Raw genomic sequence first — 22055 nt, forward strand, 5'->3', positions numbered from 1 at the left:
GTCCCTCTTGGCCCCAAAGTTAAAGACATGCTTGCCAATTACAAAAAAGATGGGAAGACTTTTTCTGCCATAGGTGTACATTTCTCCACTCCTCAGAGGACTTGCTCTAAGAACCAGAGAAGTGGGAGACTATTTTTTTTTTTAAATTCCCAAGGGCCTTTCCAGGATTTGCGTGGCAAGGACTTCCCCTGTTGCAGTGGAGGAAGTAATGGAAGACGCCACCCCAGAGGCAGAAGTAGCCCGCAAAACCAGGGGTCCAGAGATTATTTCTCTGGGACCTCCTACCAGCACCCCTGAAGGGAGGCCCGATTGCCCTCTTCTGGAGGCAGTCAGGGGACGACTTTCTCTGAGGCAGCCCGCCTGGCAACTAATAACTACAGACAAATGGGTACAGGGAATAATATACAGAGGTTACAAAATCCCACCTTTACTTCCAGAAACCCAAAAAAGACTCTCGGATGTCTCAGGGAAGCAGCAGCCATAAAAATTCAAAGACTGCTCGACAAAAGAGTCATCCAAAAAGTGTAGACCAAATAGGATCTGGGTTTTACTCAAGGTTCTTTTCAGTGCACAAAAATACAGGGGACTGGAGACCCATTTTGGATCTCGGCCAGTTCAACAAAGCAGTTCAGCAAACCAAATTCCGGTTGGTCTCGGTACAGTCGATACTTCCATTCTTGGAAAGAGATGATTGGATGAACTCTGTAGACCTCCAGGACGCATATTACCACATAAAAATGGACAACCACCCAGGCAGGTTCCTGCACTTCCGGCTGGGAGCATCATTTCCAGTTCAGCACAATGCCCTTTGGACTCAACTTAGCCCCCAGGATGTTCACCAAATGCATGGCAGTGGTTGCAGCTCATCTCAGGCTGCAAGAATTTCAAGTTTTTCCATATCTCGACAACTGGCTCCTCACCACTACTACCAGGCATTGGTTAGAACAGGCAAGAGATTACACTCTACATCTCTGTGCATCTCTAACCATCACAATAAATTACAAAGAGTCAGAGTTTTACAACCTTCTTAACAATTAAAATTTATTGGAGCCTATTTAGACACCCTTACAGGAATTGCTTCACTTCCACTAGAAAGACTACAATGGATCAGATCTCAGGTCAGACAAATTATCCAAAACACAAGGTTCCAGCCAGATTAGTCCTACAAGTATGAGGTTCGATAGCAGCTTCAATCACTCTTGTTCCCTTAGCAAGATATCACATGTAAATCTTACAATGGTTACTTGCTTCCCAGTGGTCTCTGATACACCAACCAGTGTCTTACCTAATTGTGATTACTAATCACTGCAAAAAGGATCTTTCATGGCGGTTCCATTCCGACCAGATTCTGTTGGGATGAACTTTCGTTCTTCGACAATCCCAAGCCATAGTGACCACGGATGCTTCCCAGATAGGGTGGGGGGCATTATCTGGGAAGGACAGTCCAAGGCACATGGTCCCAACTAGAGGCAAACTTGCACATCAGTGTTCTAGAGTCGAGGGTAGTGCTGTTAGCGTTGCAAGCATTCCAGGATGCTCTTGCTCTGGGAACAGTAGTGATTCAAACGGAAAACATGTCAGTAATTTGGTATATCAACAAACAAGGAGGAACCAAATCTTACCCACTGTGTTGAGAAACCCTCAGAGTTTGGCAGTGTGTGATTTCTTCCAACCGCTTTCTCACAGTAACGCACATTCAGGGAAGCTCCAATGTGATAGAGGACAAACTGAGTAAAACCGTTCTCATGCCTTGTGAGTGGTCTCTCAATCCTGTGGCGGTGAAAGAGATTTTTCATCACTGGGACCAACCTTGCTGTGATCTTTTTGTGTTCCCCCTAAACAACAAGTGCAGCAGTTACTTTGCCCTAATTCCCCCTCCAGAGGAGTTACCCAGAGATGCTGTTCTCCATAATTGGCCCCCCGGTCTCCTTTATGCCTTTCTCCAGACTCCCTTGACATCCCAATTTCTAAAGAAAGCCAGAAAGTTGGAGAACTCAGTAATTCTCATTGCCCTCTTCTAGTCATGGCAAGTTTGGTTTCCCTTCCTTCGGCCTTATCTTCTTCAGGAACCGTGGATACTAGTCCCATTTCTGGACCTGCTGTCCCATTTGCAGGCATGGTTCATCCAAACCTCTGTCATCTCAAGCTCGCAGCATGGCTTCTTCAATTCCCATGATTGCCAGGCATGCATCCCTTTCCCCTCCTGTCCATCAAATTATTGTAGCCTATCACAGACCTTCAACTAGGAAACTGTATCAAAGTAAATGGGAAAAATTTGCAAATTGTGCCCTTATGAATTAACCCGATCCTTGTACGATCCCTGTTCATAAAGTCTTGGATTTTTTAGTTAACTCTATCAATCTGGTTCTTCTACCTCATCAATTAAAGTTCATCTAGCGGCAGTCTCGAACTTCCATATAGGATTTGATGGGTCATCCCTTATGTCACACAAACTTTGTAAATCCTTTTTAAAGGGAGTTCTAATGTTAAGACCCCCGTTCAAAGAACCCATTCCCCCTTGGGATCTAACACTAGTTCTTCAGTCCCTTACTTTGTCTCCCTTTGAACCATCAGCTACTTGTGACTTAAAGTTTCTGACTTGGAAAACTTTATGTTTAGTGGCTATCACATCTGCAAGAAAGGTATCTGAACTTCAGGCTCTGTCCTCCAAACTGCCCTATATAATATTTCATAAGGACAGGGTTTCCCTTAGATTCTGAGACTACTTTTAGTAAAAGGGATGTATTAGTCCTAATATCAATCAGACACTTCAAATTCAAGTCTTTTTCCCTAATTTTTCGAACAAAGGGGAATACTCCCTTCGTTTATTAGACATTCACAGACAGTTAAGTTTTTATCTTCACAGAACAAAAGACTTCCGAAAATCTGATCAATTGTTTGTTTCCTTTTCTTTAGGCAATCCAGTTTCAAAGGTTACCTTGGTGAAATGGCTTGGAGACTGTATTACATTTATTTGTCAGTCGAATGGGCTCCATCTTTCACTCCATGTCGAAGCTTATTCAACTAGAGCGGTTACAACTTCTGCAGTTTTTCATGCCAGAGCCTCTTTAGATGAAATTTGTGCAGCAGCTATTTGGGCTTGTCCGCATACCTTTCTCACTCGTTACAAACTGGATCAGGTCTCCAGGGGATGGGCATCATTCGGTTCAATGGTGCTCAGGAATATTCTTCCATGAGACCTCCGAAGATTTAGGTAGCTGGGGACTCTGTCCTAAAATCAAGGATTACGTGAAGATTGACAACATCAGATAAAGAAGTTCTGTCATACCATAACATTCCATCTGTGTTGTCGATCATTACTAATCCTTGACATCCCCTCCCTCCATCCCCCAGCCTGAGACTCTTAGTGGATCGAATTCTTACAGGACTGGCTTCTTGTTACGGACACATATCTGGTCTGTTTTTCTTATATGGTATTTGTCTGCCACTAATTTAGGCAAACTCGATCTGAGGTCATTTTGAGAGGAGCATTATGGGTAAAAGCCTGTCTTGAGAGTTTGGGAGGCACGAGCTGAAATAAATGGCCGTGTCTGTTCCAAGGCTTGGAACCAAGCCCCACAGTCAAGGACTAGTGAAGATCGAAAACACAGATGGAACTTTATGGTAAGACAAAACTTCATTTTATTATGTTATTGAACCATGGAGCAAAATGTATGATACATTTCAACAGAAACTTTCATGGTTCCTGTAATGGCAAAATTGTATTGTCTTGCCCATGATACTTACCTTTAAAACCTTCTGTCAGAAAGTCAAATAGTAAAGTGAACTTCATTGAGGAGTAGCAGTTCTGAGGAGAAGTGAATATTACGGGCTCAGCAATGCATTTATTTGTTTATTTATTAATTTTCTTAATTGGGATAGTAGACTGACCCCATTTACTGGGCCTGTTTCAGTTATTGTCCATAGAAGACAGTAATTAACACAAACATGACAATAGATATGCAACAGATAAAAGGACCAAGGGAGGTTTACATATTCAGTATATGCACATTACATAACCAGGCTTAAATACTGAATGTAGTATATGCATGAAAATGCAGCACAATATTTTAATAACAAGCGGGTATTTCAATAAAAGCCTGCAACATTGTGACTGTAAGATGAAAACTGAAGGCTGAAAAAAAGTAAGATGATTTCAGATGACAGTTTGCTAGACAGGGATCAACTGCAGAAGTAACATTTGTAGTACAAACATTTTCAGCACTCAGCATCAGTAGCCCATATCCCAAAAATGTGCTGTAGACGAGCTGGTTTGCTTCCAAATTGCTGTTATGTATGTGTGCCTTGTGTTGAGTGCATGTGTGTGCGTGTGTGTGTGTGTGTACATGCACACATCCTAAATGAGCTTTGCCCTAGTTAAGATGCATTTCATTGTCTTGTTTCACTTGAGTACCACCATAAGCCGTGGCTCCCCATTTTCTCTAAACTGGATTAAGCAAGCAGTTGGAGAATGAAACATCAGTAGCCATTTGGAGATCACTGCACCAGCAAGATCCAGTAAACAGCAGTGCTGAGTTTAAGGTAACCAATACTGAGATCCTCTGAGTGTTTGCATATTATTGCTCTGGGTGGTGGATCACAGACAAGACTTCCTGGTCTATTTTTCTCTTAAATCAGCTGGAGAAAAAAAGAGGGAAAAAAAAAAGCTGCTATATGGTCACATACATCTCAACATTTTAGTACAAGAAATCTGAACAAAGCCTAAAATAATGGGAGGACAAAGGCCCAAAAATAGGGACAGAATTTGAATATTGCTATTATAAACTTAGAAAGGTGCTAGAATAACAGGATTTGTGTTGGCATGCATTTCCTGAAGGATATGAAGTCTAAAACTCAAACGTAAGTCATTATTTACTAACTTCGATCCTTAGTGATTTGCCAGAAACCACAAATGTTATGAGGAACAGACAAAAAAATATAAGAAAAAAATCTGGAATTCTGTGAAAATCTGGACACTTGAGAGGTATGTACAGTTATTATGCATTTCCTCTTTTGACATTTTGGGTAGCTATATCTGTGCTTTTGGCATACACACAGATACAAGTATTAAATACATTTTTTTTCATGCTTTAAACAACATAGCTGTCCAGTGATGATGCTGTCAGAAGAGTCCTTGCTGGTGATAAACCAGACCTGAAAGGAAAACCACCGTCTACTTTGAAGTCTCAAGACAAAGAGAACAAAGATTCTAAGGAAGAAGATCGCAACAAGAATCGGGAGAAGGAGGTAGGCATTAAAGCTATTCAGAATGTATCCTTTACTTAATAGATTATGTTAAAAGTGTATGCCTCATCTTAACCCTTTAAAAGGAAGATGTTCCAGACGTGTTTGAAATCAGTAGTAAAAGGAGAAATGTATGCCCTCATTATAAGGAAGTATGAAAAGACAGAAATAATCCATATTGCTTTCAGTGAAAAAAATTGATTGAACAGAGCTAAGCTATAACACCAAGCAATGTTGAGTGATATTTCTGAAGAAGAAAGAAATTATACATGGGAGCTTTTTGTGACCTATCAGAAATAACCTTTATTAGGATCTTTGGCAGATAAGCGCTGTTAGTGGAACACAATAATTTCAAAACTTTTGTCAGTCTTTCTCCGTTATATATATATATATATATATATATATATATATATAATACACACACACACACACACACACACACACACACACACACACTTACCCTTGAATAAGGCCCCTTGGAACTCACATAGGTTCTCATAGCAGGCTACACTAAAAAGGTACTTTGGCTTAGGTGTATCCTATATTGCTTTCAGTGAAGAAAATTCCCAAAGTCCCTTAAAGTTCATGAGATAACAAGAGGGAGAGATGTTGGTGTCTTCTGCAATATTTCCTTCCTTTTATGCCCCTATAGTAATAGAGGAAATGGTATGAGGAGGTTTACCACCCTCCATAATCATAGGACTAAGACTGACAGATGTCAGGACTGCTAAGCAAGTAAAACTTGTTGGAAGTTCATAGGATCATAGGAAGTTACTAGGCTAAAGGCCCTAGGGCCCTTACACGCCTAGCCAAGTTATTACCCTTTTTTACACAATCAGGCACCTTTTGCCCCTGTCCAGTAGGGACACAGTTGGAACCCCTGGGGTGACTTTATGGTCATATGTCCAATCGTCCAGATTGCGTTTGAAGAGTGTCAAAGAGGTGCTCTGTTTGACATGAAGTGGGAGTCTGTTCCAAAGGTGTGGTAACCTCTGGGAGACAGATCTGTCCCTTCAGCAGGTTTTATTAATGTCACATACCAGATTAAGGTCTTTAGAGCGAGTAACCTGTGTACCACTTGACTTACGGATATGCAGCATTTCCAGTAAAGCAGGGTCAGAGATTGCCTTGCATGCAAGGCAGAGATCACCTCTGAGTAGTCTGTATGAAACAGAATAAATTGACAGTGATTTTAGCTGATCCCCATAAGACAGATGCTGAAGACCTTAAATTTTCCTTGCGAGCAACGTTTCTGTTTTTTCTAGTTGCTGCAGGTGCTTGGAAAGGTACATGCCAAAAGAGGCATTGTACTCAGTTATTGGCCTGTTGAGTAAAGAGTAGAGGGAGGTTATAACAATGCCCTTCTTACCACTGTGGGGACATGGTGGTCAAATGTAAGGTTGCTGTCAACCTGTGTGCCCAGGTCTCTCACCACTGAGTGCATACTTAATGTGTTGCTATTGATATGGTAGTTTCAGGAGCATCTCTTTTACTGAAAGGAATGGTAATACATTTCCCAGTCTAAGAGGGACCCTGTCCTTGTCCTATATGCATCAGAATGCCAGACTTGTCTAAATTTTCATTACTGTACTTGAGTTTGGATAAGAGACACAGCTCCAGGCTGTCTTTTGAGAATATGAAGTGTTTTTTTTTTTTTTCGGTAATATTGAGTGAGCTCATTTCTGGGTTACTTTGGGTTACAATTTTTTTTTGACATTCTTTTACGGTTTGATTTATCTTTGGTAATATTTACTCTTCTTTTTCAAAGGTTTTCCCATCAGAAGTGTTTGTCTTATATTTGGGTCTAGGCCCTCCCCTCTCCAGTCTAGTAAAACAGACTAGTCATTACATAGATGTGTATGAAGAAGGAAGATTCCTCCTTCATGGCTTACACTATAAATGTCTGTGTTTGCTAGGAGACCAGCAAAACATTTCTAAGTGTCTAATATGCCAAGACTTTCCAGGTGAGCGCTGAAAAAAGATAGCAGCATTTGAAACTTCATTATATAAAGCACCTTCTTTTAATAGAATATATAGCTGAGGCCTCTGCCTCCTTTTCATCTGTTTCCCCTAGAGAAGAAGCATCTCATCCATTACTGGGTTTGCTGTTTTGTTCTTAAAAAAAGGCAATTCAGGTCTTCTAGTCAGGTCTATACTACTATTGCTAAAGCTATGGATAAACCAATAGTACAAATTGTCTGGTATTTGTTACTTTGGCTGAATCTCTGTACGTCACTCAATTACATAAACCAGCAAAGTTTACTGTAGCATTAGATTCTAGGTTGGATAGTGGTGTATCCTACAGTCTAAGGAATTTGAAACCACCTTTGTTCAGAAGTTGCCTTGTAGGCTGTGTCAGCCTTAGTAGCAGGTGTGATCTATGCGATTCTGGGGTTTTCAGCTCTGAAGTACTGAAGTCGATGACAATAGCCCCTTGATGAAGGTAACTTAAGAGGATAAAGACTGATGTCATCTGCAGGATGTTGATATGCAGTGAACTTCCATCAACATTGGTTGTGCCCCAACTTCAATGCCAACGGCTGTTGTTAGGCTGGAGCAGCATCTTCTTGAGCCATCAGCCCTAGAACAACAGGATAGAGAGGATGCTGTCTTTCTGGAGTCCCCCTCACATCAGCTCTGACATCTGAACCAGAGAGGTTCTGTTTCTTTGTTACCTTTACCAGAGAGGATATGTTCCCCTTGTTCAAACTGTCTCCAAATGAAGACGCCCAGGAAGGCACTTTGCAAGATGAAGCATCTTGATTTCTCTTTGGATGTTAGTGAATGCAAGAAAGATGTTGACTTCACTGTATCCCTCCAGATGACCCCATGTTCAGGGAATATTTAAAACTGATGCAACAGAAAAAAAGATGGTCCACTGATCCAGTATCCTATCTGCAGATGAGGCTTTAGAAACCTTGTGGTACCCTATAGACCTCCTAGATAATGCTTCCATTTGTGGATATCCTTAAGTATGCCAGCAAGGCAGCTTGGCAAAATTCAAGTATGGTGGTCCCTGCCTCAAGAAGGTGAACCAAATCTTTCAAACCCCCCATGATAGTGGAGTTTTTGGTCAGGGGCAACCAAACCTGTCACGCATGTTTCAACAGTGGTCCTTAAAGTGGTGCTGACTCCCTGAAGACCAGCTGTCTTCTCCATCAAAATAGTATTCCAGAGCAATGGCAGGCTAGGGAGATAAGCATGCATGCCTTCCATGTTTACCATGTAGGCAGTGAGTTGTTTGACTTGTATGGTGGATTTCAAACATTACATACCTGAAGAAGTGCACCATACTATTGAGTGATTGCCAGATGGGTCTGTAAAAAAATAAACTTCTCTCAGTCATGCTTCAAACATGACTGACCTTATATGCATTCTTTCAGAAGGTACATCCAGTGCTGAGTTTCAGCATTGCTGTATGCTGAGAAACATGCCTTCATTTGATGAACTTTGCTATGGCTATAGAGGCAATTTTTATGGAAGCTACTGTTGAAGGACCCTGAATTTTTGAGCTTGAAGTAAAAGCAAACCTTAAAATCTGGATAGAAACATCAGGACCCTCACTTCCGTGGAGATGAAGTTCCAGCCATTTCAGTTGTTCTTTTCCAGGACAGAGAGAAACCAACACAAAATGTTGTTCAGGCACAGAGTACAACAGGTGAACCAACAGCAAGCTAGAAGGAGATCCTCCTAGCTGATCCTATGTTCAGGCAAGGTAGTCCCTGATCAAACTGTTCTACTTTCTTGGTATCAAATAAACATTGTGAAGTTGTAGATGAACTCACATTTATTGACTGCAGTCTGGACATTGTTCTTTGTGAGGTACATTCCCCAAAGGAGAGGATACAGTCCATACAATCCAAGATGTCTGTCATTCTGATCTGTCATAGAACCCCAGGTCTTCTTTGTCTGAAAACTCTATCTCTCATGTGGAATCCATTTTTAGGTCACCCTTCACCAGACTCCACATGATGGTGTTACACTAGACATTAAGTGCCCTGTGATCACAGATATTGGACCCTATGTCACACTAACTTCAAATCTCCAAAATATGCAAAAAGCATCTTTTGTGTTGGATGTCATTGAATTTCATTTACCTACTTCCTCCATAATAGCAGTAGTCAGAATGGCATTACAGTCAGCAGATAGTGTTTTGACATCCTGCAAATGTACCTTACATCCTCCTTACCATCCTAGTTTTTTAGAACTCCTTTCCATGGGGAGAGATTGCTGTACAGTCATGTGATACATTAGCAAATAAGGAAGGAATATGGTCTTATCTGATGTGTCGAGAAACCATGATGGTGTGGCTATGGTCAATTCAGTTGAACCATCTTCTGGTAGTAGATCATATTCCAGGGGATTTATTTTACCAAGTGAACAGGCTCAGTCATTGTTTACTAATGCCTCAAGAGTTGTCCCAGAGAGTCTTGGAATTTATTCCAAATGGGGGGTAAGCCATTCTATGACCTCTTTACTTTATCAACCAAATGCAGCAGCTATTTCTCCTTTATCCTCCCTCTGTGGAGACATTTCAGAAATACTGTCTGGCCCAGGAATGGACCCTGTGCTCTTTCACACTTTCTCTGTTTTTTTTTTTTTTTTGTGATGTGATCCATTCAAAAAGTCATGCTGCACAAGGTAAAACTCATTCTCATAGCCTTGTACTGGTCTTGACAGATTTGGTTCTTACTAATCCTACTTCTGCTGCAAAAGCTCCTGTGGTTTTGTCAATCCAAAATGCTGCTGTTTTACCAATTACACAGTTACAGTTCCACTACTTACCATTAACTCTTCCTCTTTTGTTGACTCACATTATTTCTTCCTCCGGAAACCAAACACTATTAATTCATATAGGGATGTGTAGATCTGTTCCTGTATTTGAGTCTCTGGTAAAGGGCTAAACCACCTTTCAACTTTTGTCTCATCTATCCTGGATTATATTTGTCAGATTTTTTTCCAGGCCAAGTTATTCTTCCATCAGAGTGTATCAAACGTTTCTTATTCTTTGAGGACTTCAATTCCTACTTTGTTGTAGCATTAGCCTGTCTCTCTGAATGTGACCCAGGTGAGACTGAGGTTTGATTAATGGCCCCAACATCAAATGGACCAAGCAGGGAGTCACTAGAGTAAAGAGGCATTGCCCGTTCACTTCACATTAGGGGTGGGAGTGGGTTGTGTGCACTTGAGAGTACACTGGAAGGTACAGACTCCCAGTTGATGTGAGAGAGACCACTACTAGAGCTCTGAAGGGAGAGGCAGGGCTGCTTGGAGGAAATGCCCCTTGTGGAACTGAGAGTAGTTTTCTGTGGACAGCCCATTGCACTTCTGTCCCCGATGCCTAGCTGAGTGTGGACAAGACAAAACTGAAGAGAAAATAAGAAAAAAAAAGGAACCTTCTATGATGGCTGTTTAAATGATGGCAACTCTCACTTAGGTGATGAGAATGAATGGAGCAATTGCCCGGAGGGGACTGATGGTTGACAGATGGGGAGGGGGCAAAAAGCTACAAAAAACATTCTTTTTTCACTGGCACCACTAACAATTTCTAACGCTTTCTGAAATGCACAGTCTTGCTTAAACTTCCATCATGGGATCAGTTGTCACCATGAGGTTTGAACTTTGTTGGAGAAACTGACCTTGTCTCCTTTTAAATCTGCAGTTTCTGCTGATACAAAATACTTTTTTGGAAAGCAGTATTTCTCACTGTAGTTGCTTTCTCCAGGAGAGTTTCTGAGCTGTAAACGCTATTTCTTGATCCTTCATAAATGGTGCTTCATAGAGATAGGATTGTTCTCCAAACTAATCCCTGCTTTATTTCAAAAGATGCTACTAAAACTGTCCTTAAACAGTCAAATGAGTCTACCTGTATTTTTCTCAGAGCATATCAAGCAGTAAGACAGGTAAGCATCTCCTCTATTGTAGCGACATGCACCATCATTTGAGAGTTTATACTACCCAGTTGTTTGTTTTCTTCTCTAAAATAAAACTTAGTCAGAAGGTTTACAAGACTACTGGGGTCTGTACTACATTATCGAAAGTTGATTTCAGCGAATGCTCACATGAGCGAAAACGCTGGAAATTGAAAGGGTGTTTGTGGGGTCGTGGTACAGTGAGGAGTGGGATATTTGCCCTTTCCTCACTGTAGTGTGATCTTGGAGGTGGAATATAGAATTAGTGGAGGGTGTGGGGGGGCACAACCCCCCCCCCATAATAAGAAGTTCGATTTTCAGTGATTTCGCTCATGTGAGCATTCACTGAAATCAATTTTGGATAATGTAATATAGACCCGACTACTGTAGCTATATGGTTTTCTTGCAGTATGTGCAGTTTTGCTATATTAAATACTGTTATTAAATAAAGTAATTCCTGTGCTATTGAAGGTCTGTTTAGATACAACCTTACTATGTCTACAGCTTTTTACTGGATTCCACATCTCTGGATATCTATGCAGCAGACATTTGTTTTTTTCTCAGTATCCATGCAAGACGTTTGTAAGCTGGATGTGATATCTAGACCTATGTCTTCCTTGGGAATGTTGAAATAAGGGATGTTCATCGTGTTTCACTGCTGTGGTCATTACACTTGGGTTATCCTGCTGGTAGGCTACACGCAGTCGGCCTGAATTCCAAAGTCTGGTCCGGTGTCGGTTGCTGTCGCCTTTTCCCTGATGTTAGTGTGCCAGGGGTATAAAAGATGCAGCCAACGCCATTTTCTTCAGTCTTTCTTGCCCCACGGTGCCCGAAGCAAAAGCAGTTCGCAAGTGCCAGTCGGCCGACTCCTGAGATTTTCGTAATTGAATTTCAGATCCGAAGTCTTCAATAAAGCTAAGTACTCCATTGGGGAAACTTTTTTCTTGCTCCAGACCGATGTCAGAAAAAGTTAACAATTGTATTTCTTGTGCGAAGCAAATACCGCATAAGGATTTTCATTCTTACTGTATTCCTTGCCTAGGCCCTGATCACGCAAAGCACTATAAAGCATCGATACGATTTTGCTTTTCATTACTTTGGCCGAAGGTTTAACTATATAATGCCATCGGAACAACCGATGACCAGAATTCATAAAAAGTGCAAGGATAAAGAAAAGGACAAGCATCCGAGGTCCAAAACCAACGACGAAGCCTCTTCTAGGCCAGTCACCAGTTCGCCGGTGCTCAGTGAGGCACTTTTGCAGCCCCTGACTCCTGCTACCTCAGAGCCACAGGCCGCCTCCGACTCCCATGTGGAGACAGCTAGGCCTCTGGATACTCAAGGTATTGGCCCTTCGGAAATCAATCCCTCAGATGGGTCCGGAGCCGCTGAACAGGCATCGACTTCTGAGGGTGTTTTCAGACCTACACAACTTTATATAAAGCCTACTTCAGCATCCAAGACAAAGTCTAAAGTAGTTTTAAAGACAAGGAAACAAGTACAGCATTCTCCAGGATAGACTTCTATGCCTAAGAAACAGATGCTCAAAATGGCAGAAGACCTAATTACTTTGATCAGAGGTTCCCATCCCCCTCCTGAAAAGAGGCCTAGGCAAGATACTGAATATGATTCCGCTGATCAGGTTTCCATGTCCTCTGATTCCTCTTCAGAACAGGGATATTCTATTCCTCCCTATGAGGATTCTGATGCTGAAGATTCTATTCCTTCAGCTTCTCCTCCTGAGGATTACTCATTTGGGGAAACCCTGCATACCATGAGGGAGCATTTCCACTGGGAGAGCCAGGATTATTCAGATTCTAAGAAAAGGCTTAGAGACTTTCTGTTACTGCCTCACCACAGACCTCTTGCAATTCCTCCTGTTCTAGACATAGTAGATGATGTATTTTCAGAGTCCGGCCTGTCTCAAGACTCTTTACCTCCTGCACCTATTAAGCCGGACAGATACTACAGGGTTCCAGATTCCCATAAATTTCTATATAAAAACCCTGCTGCTGACCCATAAATTATCTCACAGGGTCCCAAAGGGGTCAAGGCTGCTTATGCTAAAAACCCTGTCCCCTCAGATAGAGATTCTAGGGCTCTGGACAGATGGGGAAAAAAGTCTACACTTCTGCTACCTTGGCTGTAAGGGCTTTAAATTGTCAGTTTCATATGCTCAAATATTAGCAATACTTATTGTCCTAGGCAAGATACTGAATATGATTCCTCTGATCAGGTTTCCATTTCCTCTGATTCCTCTTCAGAACAGGGATATTCTATTCCTCCCTATGAGGATTCTGATGCTGAAGATTCTATTCCTTCAGCTTCTCCTCCTGAGGATTACTCATTTGGGGAAACCCTGCATACCATGAGGGAGCATTTCCACTGGGAGAGCCAGGATTATTCAGATTCTAAGAAAAGGCTTAGAGACTTTCTGTTACTGCCTCACCACAGACCTCTTGCAATTCCTCCTGTTCTAGACATAGTAGATGATGTATTTTCAGAGTCCGGCCTGTCTCAAGACTCTTTACCTCCTGCACCTATTAAGCCGGACAGATACTACAGGGTTCCAGATTCTCATAAATTTCTATATAAAAACCCTGCTGCTGACCCAGAAATTATCTCACAGGGTCCCAAAGGGGTCAAGGCTGCTTCTGCTAAAAACCCTGTCCCCTCAGATAGAGATTCTAGGGCTCTGGACAGATGGGGAAAAAAGTCTACACTTCTGCTACCTTGGCTGTAAGGGCTTTAAATTGTCAGTTTCATATGCTCAAATATCAGCAATACTTATAGTCTTTGTTAAAACAAAAAATGTTGCCAAATTCTGAATGTTCTGAGAACAAAGAATTGCAGGATTTATTGCATGCAGCTGAACAAGTAGAAAAACATACTTTGGCTTTAAAACTTCAGCTTGGCCAGCTAAGAACTTGGTTATATTCAACTGGATGTATAAGAGAATTTAAGTACGTTTATCTGCACTTTTTTTAAAAAAAAATACAGTATTTAATTTGAGTGTTGAAGGAATTTTTAACTGAAGTTATTCTGCTTTTCAGTAACTTGAACTGAAGCTAGTGTTGGCTGAATTTTGTTATTTGCTAGTAATTACAGGGTGGGGGTAGCCACATTCTTTGATTTCATGTCCTTGCATATTTAAACTGGTGTATGTGAAATAATTCCTGCTTTAAAACTTCAGCTTGGCCAGCTAAGAACTTGGTTATATTCAACTGGACGTATAAGAGAATTTAAGTACCTTTATCTGCACTTTTTTTTTAAAAATACAGTATTTAATTTGAGTGTTGAAGGAATTTTTAACTGAAGTTATTCTGCTCTTCAGTAACTTGAACTGAAGCTAGTGTTGGCTGAATTTTGTTATTTGCTAGTAATTACAGGGTGGGGGTAGCCACATTCTTTGATTTCCTGTCCTTGCATATTTAAACTGGTGCATGTGAAATAATTCCTGCTTTAAAACTTCAGCTTGGCCAGCTAAGAACTTGGTTATATTCAACTGGACGTATAAGAGAATTTAAGTACCTTTATCTGCACTTTTTTTAAAAAATACAGTATTTAATTTGAGTGTTGAAGGAATTTTTAACTGAAGTTATTCTGCTCTTCAGTAACTTGAACTGAAGCTAGTGTTGGCTGAATTTTGTTATTTGCTAGTAATTACAGGGTGGGGTAGCCACATTCTTTGATTTCCTGTCCTTGCATATTTAAACTGGTGCATGTGAAATAATTCCTGCTTTAAAACTTCAGCTTGGCCAGCTAAGAACTTGGTTATATTCAACTGGACGTATAAGAGAATTTAAGTACCTTTATCTGCACTTTTTTTTTAAAAAAATACAGTATTTAATTTGAGTGTTGAAGGAATTTTTAACTGAAGTTATTCTGCTCTTCAGTAACTTGAACTGAAGCTAGTGTTGGCTGAATTTTGTTATTTGCTAGTAATTACAGGGTGGGGGTAGCCACATTCTTTGATTTCCTGTCCTTGCATATTTAAACTGGTGCATGTGAAATAATTCCTGCTTTAAAACTTCAGCTTGGCCAGCTAAGAACTTGGTTATATTCAACTGGACGTATAAGAGAATTTAAGTACCTTTATCTGCACTTTTTTTTTAAAAAAATACAGTATTTAATTTGAGTGTTGAAGGAATTTTTAACTGAAGTTATTCTGCTCTTCAGTAACTTGAACTGAAGCTAGTGTTGGCTGAATTTTGTTATTTGCTAGTAATTACAGGGTGGGGGTAGCCACATTCTTTGATTTCCTGTCCTTGCATATTTAAACTGGTGCATGTGAAATAATTCCTGCTTTAAAACTTCAGCTTGGCCAGCTAAGAACTTGGTTATATTCAACTGGACGTATAAGAGAATTTAAGTACCTTTATCTGCACTTTTTTAAAAAAAAATACAGTATTTAATTTGAGTGTTGAAGGAATTTTTAACTGAAGTTATTCTGCTCTTCAGTAACTTGAACTGAAGCTAGTGTTGGCTGAATTTTGTTATTTGCTAGTAATTACAGGGTGGGGTAGCCACATTCTTTGATTTCCTGTCCTTGCATATTTAAACTGGTGCATGTGAAATAATTCCTGCTTTAAAACTTCAGCTTGGCCAGCTAAGAACTTGGTTATATTCAACTGGACATATAAGAGAATTTAAGTACCTTTATCTGCACTTTTTTAAAAAAAATACAGTATTTAATTTGAGTGTTGAAGGAATTTTTAACTGAAGTTATTCTGCTCTTCAGTAACTTGAACTGAAGCTAGTGTTGGCTGAATTTTGTTATTTGCTAGTAATTACAGGGTGGGGGTAGCCACATTCTTTGATTTCCTGTCCTTGCATATTTAAACTGGTGCATGTGAAATAATTCCTGCTTTAAAACTTCAGCTTGGCCAGCTAAGAACTTGGCCAGCTAAGAACTTGGTTATATTCAACTGGACGTATAAGAGAATTTAAGTACCTTTATCTGCACTTTTTTTAAAAAAAAAATACAGTATTTAATTTGAGTGTTGAAGGAATTTTTAACTGAAGTTATTCTGCTCTTCAGTAACTTGAACTGAAGCTAGTGTTGGCTGAATTTTGTTATTTGCTAGTAATTACAGGGTGGGGTAGCCACATTCTTTGATTTCCTGTCCTTGCATATTTAAACTGGTGCATGTGAAATAATTCCTGCTTTAAAACTTCAGCTTGGCCAGCTAAGAACTTGGTTATATTCAACTGGACGTATAAGAGAATTTAAGTACCTTTATCTGCACTTTTTTTAAAAAAATACAGTATTTAATTTGAGTGTTGAAGGAATTTTTAACTGAAGTTATTCTGCTCTTCAGTAACTTGAACTGAAGCTAGTGTTGGCTGAATTTTGTTATTTGCTAGTAATTACAGGGTGGGGTTAGCCACATTCTTTGATTTCCTGTCCTTGCATATTTAAACTGGTGCATGTGAAATAATTCCTGCTTTAAAACTTCAGCTTGGCCAGCTAAGAACTTGGTTATATTCAACTGGATGATAAGAGAATTTAAGTACCTTTATCTGCACTTTTATAAAAAAATACAGTATTTAATTTGAGTGTTGAAGGAATTTTTAACTGAAGTTATTCTGCTCTTCAGTAACTTGAACTGAAGCTAGTGTTGGCTGAATTTTGTTATTTGCTAGTAATTACAGGGTGGGGGTAGCCACATTCTTTGATTTCCTGTCCTTGCATATTTAAACTGGTGCATGTGAAATAATTCCTGCTTTAAAACTTCAGCTTGGCCAGCTAAGAACTTGGTTATATTCAACTGGACGTATAAGAGAATTTAAGTACCTTTATCTGCACTTTTTTTTTAAAAATACAGTATTTAATTTGAGTGTTGAAGGAATTTTTAACTGAAGTTATTCTGCTCTTCAGTAACTTGAACTGAAGCTAGTGTTGGCTGAATTTTGTTATTTGCTAGTAATTACAGGGTGGGGTAGCCACATTCTTTGATTTCCTGTCCTTGCATATTTAAACTGGTGCATGTGAAATAATTCCTGCTTTAAAACTTCAGCTTGGCCAGCTAAGAACTTGGTTATATTCAACTGGACGTATAAGAGAATTTAAGTACCTTTATCTGCACTTTTTTTAAAAAATACAGTATTTAATTTGAGTGTTGAAGGAATTTTTAACTGAAGTTATTCTGCTCTTCAGTAACTTGAACTGAAGCTAGTGTTGGCTGAATTTTGTTATTTGCTAGTAATTACAGGGTGGGGTTAGCCACATTCTTTGATTTCCTGTCCTTGCATATTTAAACTGGTGCATGTGAAATAATTCCTGCTTTAAAACTTCAGCTTGGCCAGCTAAGAACTTGGTTATATTCAACTGGACGTATAAGAGAATTTAAGTACCTTTATCTGCACTTTTTTTTAAAAAAAATACAGTATTTAATTTGAGTGTTGAAGGAATTTTTAACTGAAGTTATTCTGCTCTTCAGTAACTTGAACTGAAGGTAGTGTTGGCTGAATTTTGTTATTTGCTAGTAATTACAGGTGTGGGGGGTAGCCACATTCTTTGATTTCCTGTCCTTGCATATTTAAACTGGTGCATGTGAAATAATTCCTGCTTTAAAACTTCAGCTTGGCCAGCTAAGAACTTGGCCAGCTAAGAACTTGGTTATATTCAACTGGACGTATAAGAAAATTTAAGTACCTTTATCTGCACTTTTTTTTTAAAAAAATACAGTATTTAATTTGAGTGTTGAAGGAATTTTTAACTGAAGTTATTCTGCTCTTCAGTATCTTGAACTGAAGCTAGTGTTGGCTGAATTTTGTTATTTGCTAGTAATTACAGGGTGGGGGTAGCCACATTCTTTGATTTCCTGTCCTTGCATATTTAAACTGGTGCATGTGAAATAATTCCTGCTTTAAAACTTCAGCTTGGCCAGCTAAGAACTTGGTTATATTCAACTGGACGTATAAGAGAATTTAAGTACCTTTATCTGCACTTTTTTTTAAAAAAAATACAGTATTTAATTTGAGTGTTGAAGGAATTTTTAACTGAAGTTATTCTGCCCTTCAGTAACTTGAACTGAAGCTAGTGTTGGCTGAATTTTGTTATTTGCTAGTAATTACAGGGTGGGGGAAGCCACATTCTTTGATTTCCTGTCCTTGCATATTTAAACTGGTGCATGTGAAATAATTCATGCTTTAAAACTTCAGCTTGGCCAGCTAAGAACTTGGTTATATTCAACTGGACGTATAAGAGAATTTAAGTACCTTTATCTGCACTTTTTTTAAAAAAAAATACAGTATTTAATTTGAGTGTTGAAGGAATTTTTAACTGAAGTTATTCTGCTCTTCAGTAACTTGAACTGAAGCTAGTGTTGGCTGAATTTTGTTATTTGCTAGTAATTACAGGGTGGGGGTAGCCACATTCTTTGATTTCCTGTCCTTGCATATTTAAACTGGTGCATGTGAAATAATTCCTGCTTTAAAACTTCAGCTTGGCCAGCTAAGAACTTGGTTATATTCAACTGGACGTATAAGAGAATTTAAGTACCTTTATCTGCACTTTTTTTTTTTAAATACAGTATTTAATTTGAGTGTTGAAGGAATTTTTAACTGAAGTTATTCTGCTCTTCAGTAACTTGAACTGAAGCTAGTGTTGGCTGAATTTTGTTATTTGCTAGTAATTACAGGGTGGGGGTAGCCACATTCTTTGATTTCCTGTCCTTGCATATTTAAACTGGTGCATGTGAAATAATTCCTGCTTTAAAACTTCAGCTTGGCCAGCTAAGAACTTGGTTATATTCAACTGGACGCATAAGAGAATTTAAGTACCTTTATCTGCACTTTTTTTAAAAAATACAGTATTTAATTTGAGTGTTGAAGGAATTTTTAACTGAAGTTATTCTGCTCTTCAGTAACTTGAACTGAAGCTAGTGTTGGCTGAATTTTGTTATTTGCTAGTAATTACAGGGTGGGGTAGCCACATTCTTTGATTTCCTGTCCTTGCATATTTAAACTGGTGCATGTGAAATAATTCCTGCTTTAAAACTTCAGCTTGGCCAGCTAAGAACTTGGTTATATTCAACTGGACGTATAAGAGAATTTAAGTACCTTTATCTGCACCTTTTTTTTTAAAAATACAGTATTTAATTTGAGTGTTGAAGGAATTTTTAACTGAAGTTATTCTGCTCTTCAGTAACTTGAACTGAAGCTAGTGTTGGCTGAATTTTGTTATTTGCTAGTAATTACAGGGTGGGGGTAGCCACATTCTTTGATTTCCTGTCCTTGCATATTTAAACTGGTGCATGTGAAATAATTCCTGCTTTAAAACTTCAGCTTGGCCAGCTAAGAACTTGGTTATATTCAACTGGACGTATAAGAGAATTTAAGTACCTTTATCTGCACTTTTTTTTAAAAAAAATACAGTATTTAATTTGAGTGTTGAAGGAATTTTTAACTGAAGTTATTCTGCTCTTCAGTAACTTGAACTGAAGCTAGTGTTGGCTGAATTTTGTTATTTGCTAGTTAGTACAGGGTGGGGGGTAGCCACATTCTTTGATTTCCTGTCCTTGCATATTTAAACTGGTGCATGTGAAATAATTCCTGCTTTAAAACTTCAGCTTGGCCAGCTAAGAACTTGGTTATATTCAACTGGACGTATAAGAGAATTTAAGTACCTTTATCTGCACTTTTTTTTTTTTTAAAAATACAGTATTTAATTTTTGTGTTGAAGGAATTTTTAACTGAAATTATTCTGCTCTTCAGTTATTCCCACCCACCCGCCCTGTTTTTGTGTTGGTGTTAATCTTAGTGGCATTGAAACTGCCCGCCCCTCAGCCTCCCTCTGGGCCCATCTCATTTGCTCACTCAACTGAGTGCAGTGAGATGATATTCTGATTTCAGGCACTCCTACTGTGTACAAAGAGAGCATCTGGGAAATAGAAAAAAAAATTAAGCTTATTTCCTGCCTTTCTTGTTAAGTGGTACAGACTATTTGTAGGCTTCTGAGACCCCAAGCCCTTCTGTGTTTGAGGGAAGCCTTCTAGCTTGTTTTTTTCTTATAACTAGCCAGTTTTCTAGTTTCAGCACTCAAATCTGTTTCTTTGATCTCAGCACTTGTTCAGAAAAAAAAAAAAAAAAAAATTTCATCTGCTTTTACTGTACTTGTGTTTTTACCTACTTTTTTTACTTTTGCATCATCTTAAAATACTCAATTGTATTTATTACTGCTTGGTGTAACTCATTCTAAGCCTTTTGGTTTAAACACTTGGGCTTCGGACCAGTTAGTTGTTTTGCACTGAGAGGGTTTGTGGTCTGCACTGTTGTGGCAGAACAGGTAGCTTACATCCTTCTAGGTTGAGAACTGCTGATTGAGGGCTCAGTGTCTGTTATTCTAAAAGTGTATTAATTCTGGTTTAAGCACTTGGGCTTTCAAGCCAGTTATTTTACATTAAGAGGGTTCGTGGTCTGCACTCTTGTGGGAGGAGAGGCTGGACTCTGCCCTTCTGAGCTGGGAATTTCTGGTTAAAGGCTTATAGTGCATGCATATCTGAACTGTTTCTTACTGAAGTTGGTGCGCCATGTTTGCTGTGGCATAGACTGGATTCGGGCCTGCTGGATCTAGCTTTGTTTGTGTAACTTGAGCACTAATCCAGACATTCTCTAAAGTATTCAATGGTATTTATTACTGCTTGGTTGTAACTTGATTAAAGTGTAGCTATCATTCAAGTCTTTTGGATTAAGCACTTGGGCTTCAGACCAGTTGTTTTACATTAGGAAGGTTTGTGGCAAGCATTGTGGTGGCAGGACAGGTAGCTTTCATCCTTCTAAGTTGGGAACTGCTGATTGAGAGCCCAGTGTCCAAGTGTATTAGTTCTGGTTTAGGCACTTGGGCTTCAGGCCAGTTATTTTACATTAAGAAGGTTCGTGGTCTGCACTCTTGTGGGAGAAGAGGCTGGACTCTGCCCTTCTGAGCTGAGAATTTCTGGTTAAAGGTTTATAGTGCCTGAATATTTGAACTGTATCTTAATGAAATTGGTTCACCTTGTTTGCTCTAGCATAGACTAGATCCAGGCCTGCTGAATCTAGCTTTGTTTATATGCTTGTTGTTTGTTTGCTTGTTATTTCCCTGGATGCTAATTCCACCTAATACGCAACTTCTCAGCGCTTCTGTGGATCACTAGTGATATCTGCATTGCTTACTGTACTTATTTCCTTGTTTCACTTGAAAGAAAGTTACTGTTTGTCGTTTTGCATTTAGTTACTTGTAACACATTGCACTCAAGTTACCTGGCACTTGCTCACTAAAGCAATTATATAAGTCAGCACTAAAAATTAAAAGCACTACACCCTCACTCCCCACTGGCCCTTGTTTTCAATTAAGGAATTCCCAATATTATTCTAGCATGTCCAAAGGTCAGTTGTCAATCTTCTCTCCGGTCCAGCTGGTGAATCTGGGAATCTTGAGGCAATGTTATAACTGCCTCATGTACACAGACAACCCTCTCCTCCTCCCATATAACACAAATACTTGTGAGAGATGCAGCTATTTAGCCAAACTGGAGGCTGAGCTCTCTCAACTCAGGACTGGCAAGACCAGACAGGAGGAGAAGGCAACTACACACACCACAAAACCAGCCTCACATAATGCTACCACTCCACTGAATCAAACACATAAACACACAAAGACATACTCGGAGGCTCTGAGTAAAAATTTACCTAAACAGCAGAGGCCTCCAAAGCAGACACCCAAACAACTGCTACCTCAAGACACCCCACAAGCAACACATAAACCACAAAAGCAGTGTGCAAAGCAGTCACAGCCCTTAAGGCCAAATACAACACCAAACATACTTGTCATAGGTGACTCCATAGTCAGACACACTGACGTCCCACTCACCAGGCTGAACAAGGAGAGGGTCACAGTAAGCTGCCTATTGGGCT

At 39.5% G+C, this 22055-nt stretch overlaps 1 protein-coding gene across 1 annotated transcript in view; it reads left to right on the top strand.

Annotated features, from left to right (window-relative positions):
- Nucleotides 1–22055, top strand: part of TRAF3IP1 (TRAF3 interacting protein 1) — a 2107097-nt gene that overhangs the window by 494343 nt on the left and 1590699 nt on the right. Inside the window, exon 4 of the mRNA XM_044075051.1 lies at nt 5104–5247. Coding sequence (XP_043930986.1) covers nt 5104–5247 — 144 coding nt within the window. The remainder of the gene's footprint in view (nt 1–5103; nt 5248–22055) is intronic.

The sequence above is a fragment of the Protopterus annectens genome, chromosome 6.part0 (genome assembly GCF_019279795.1).
Source record: "Protopterus annectens isolate FY-2018-M chromosome 6.part0, PAN1.0, whole genome shotgun sequence".
Taxonomy (NCBI): domain Eukaryota; kingdom Metazoa; phylum Chordata; order Ceratodontiformes; family Protopteridae; genus Protopterus; species Protopterus annectens.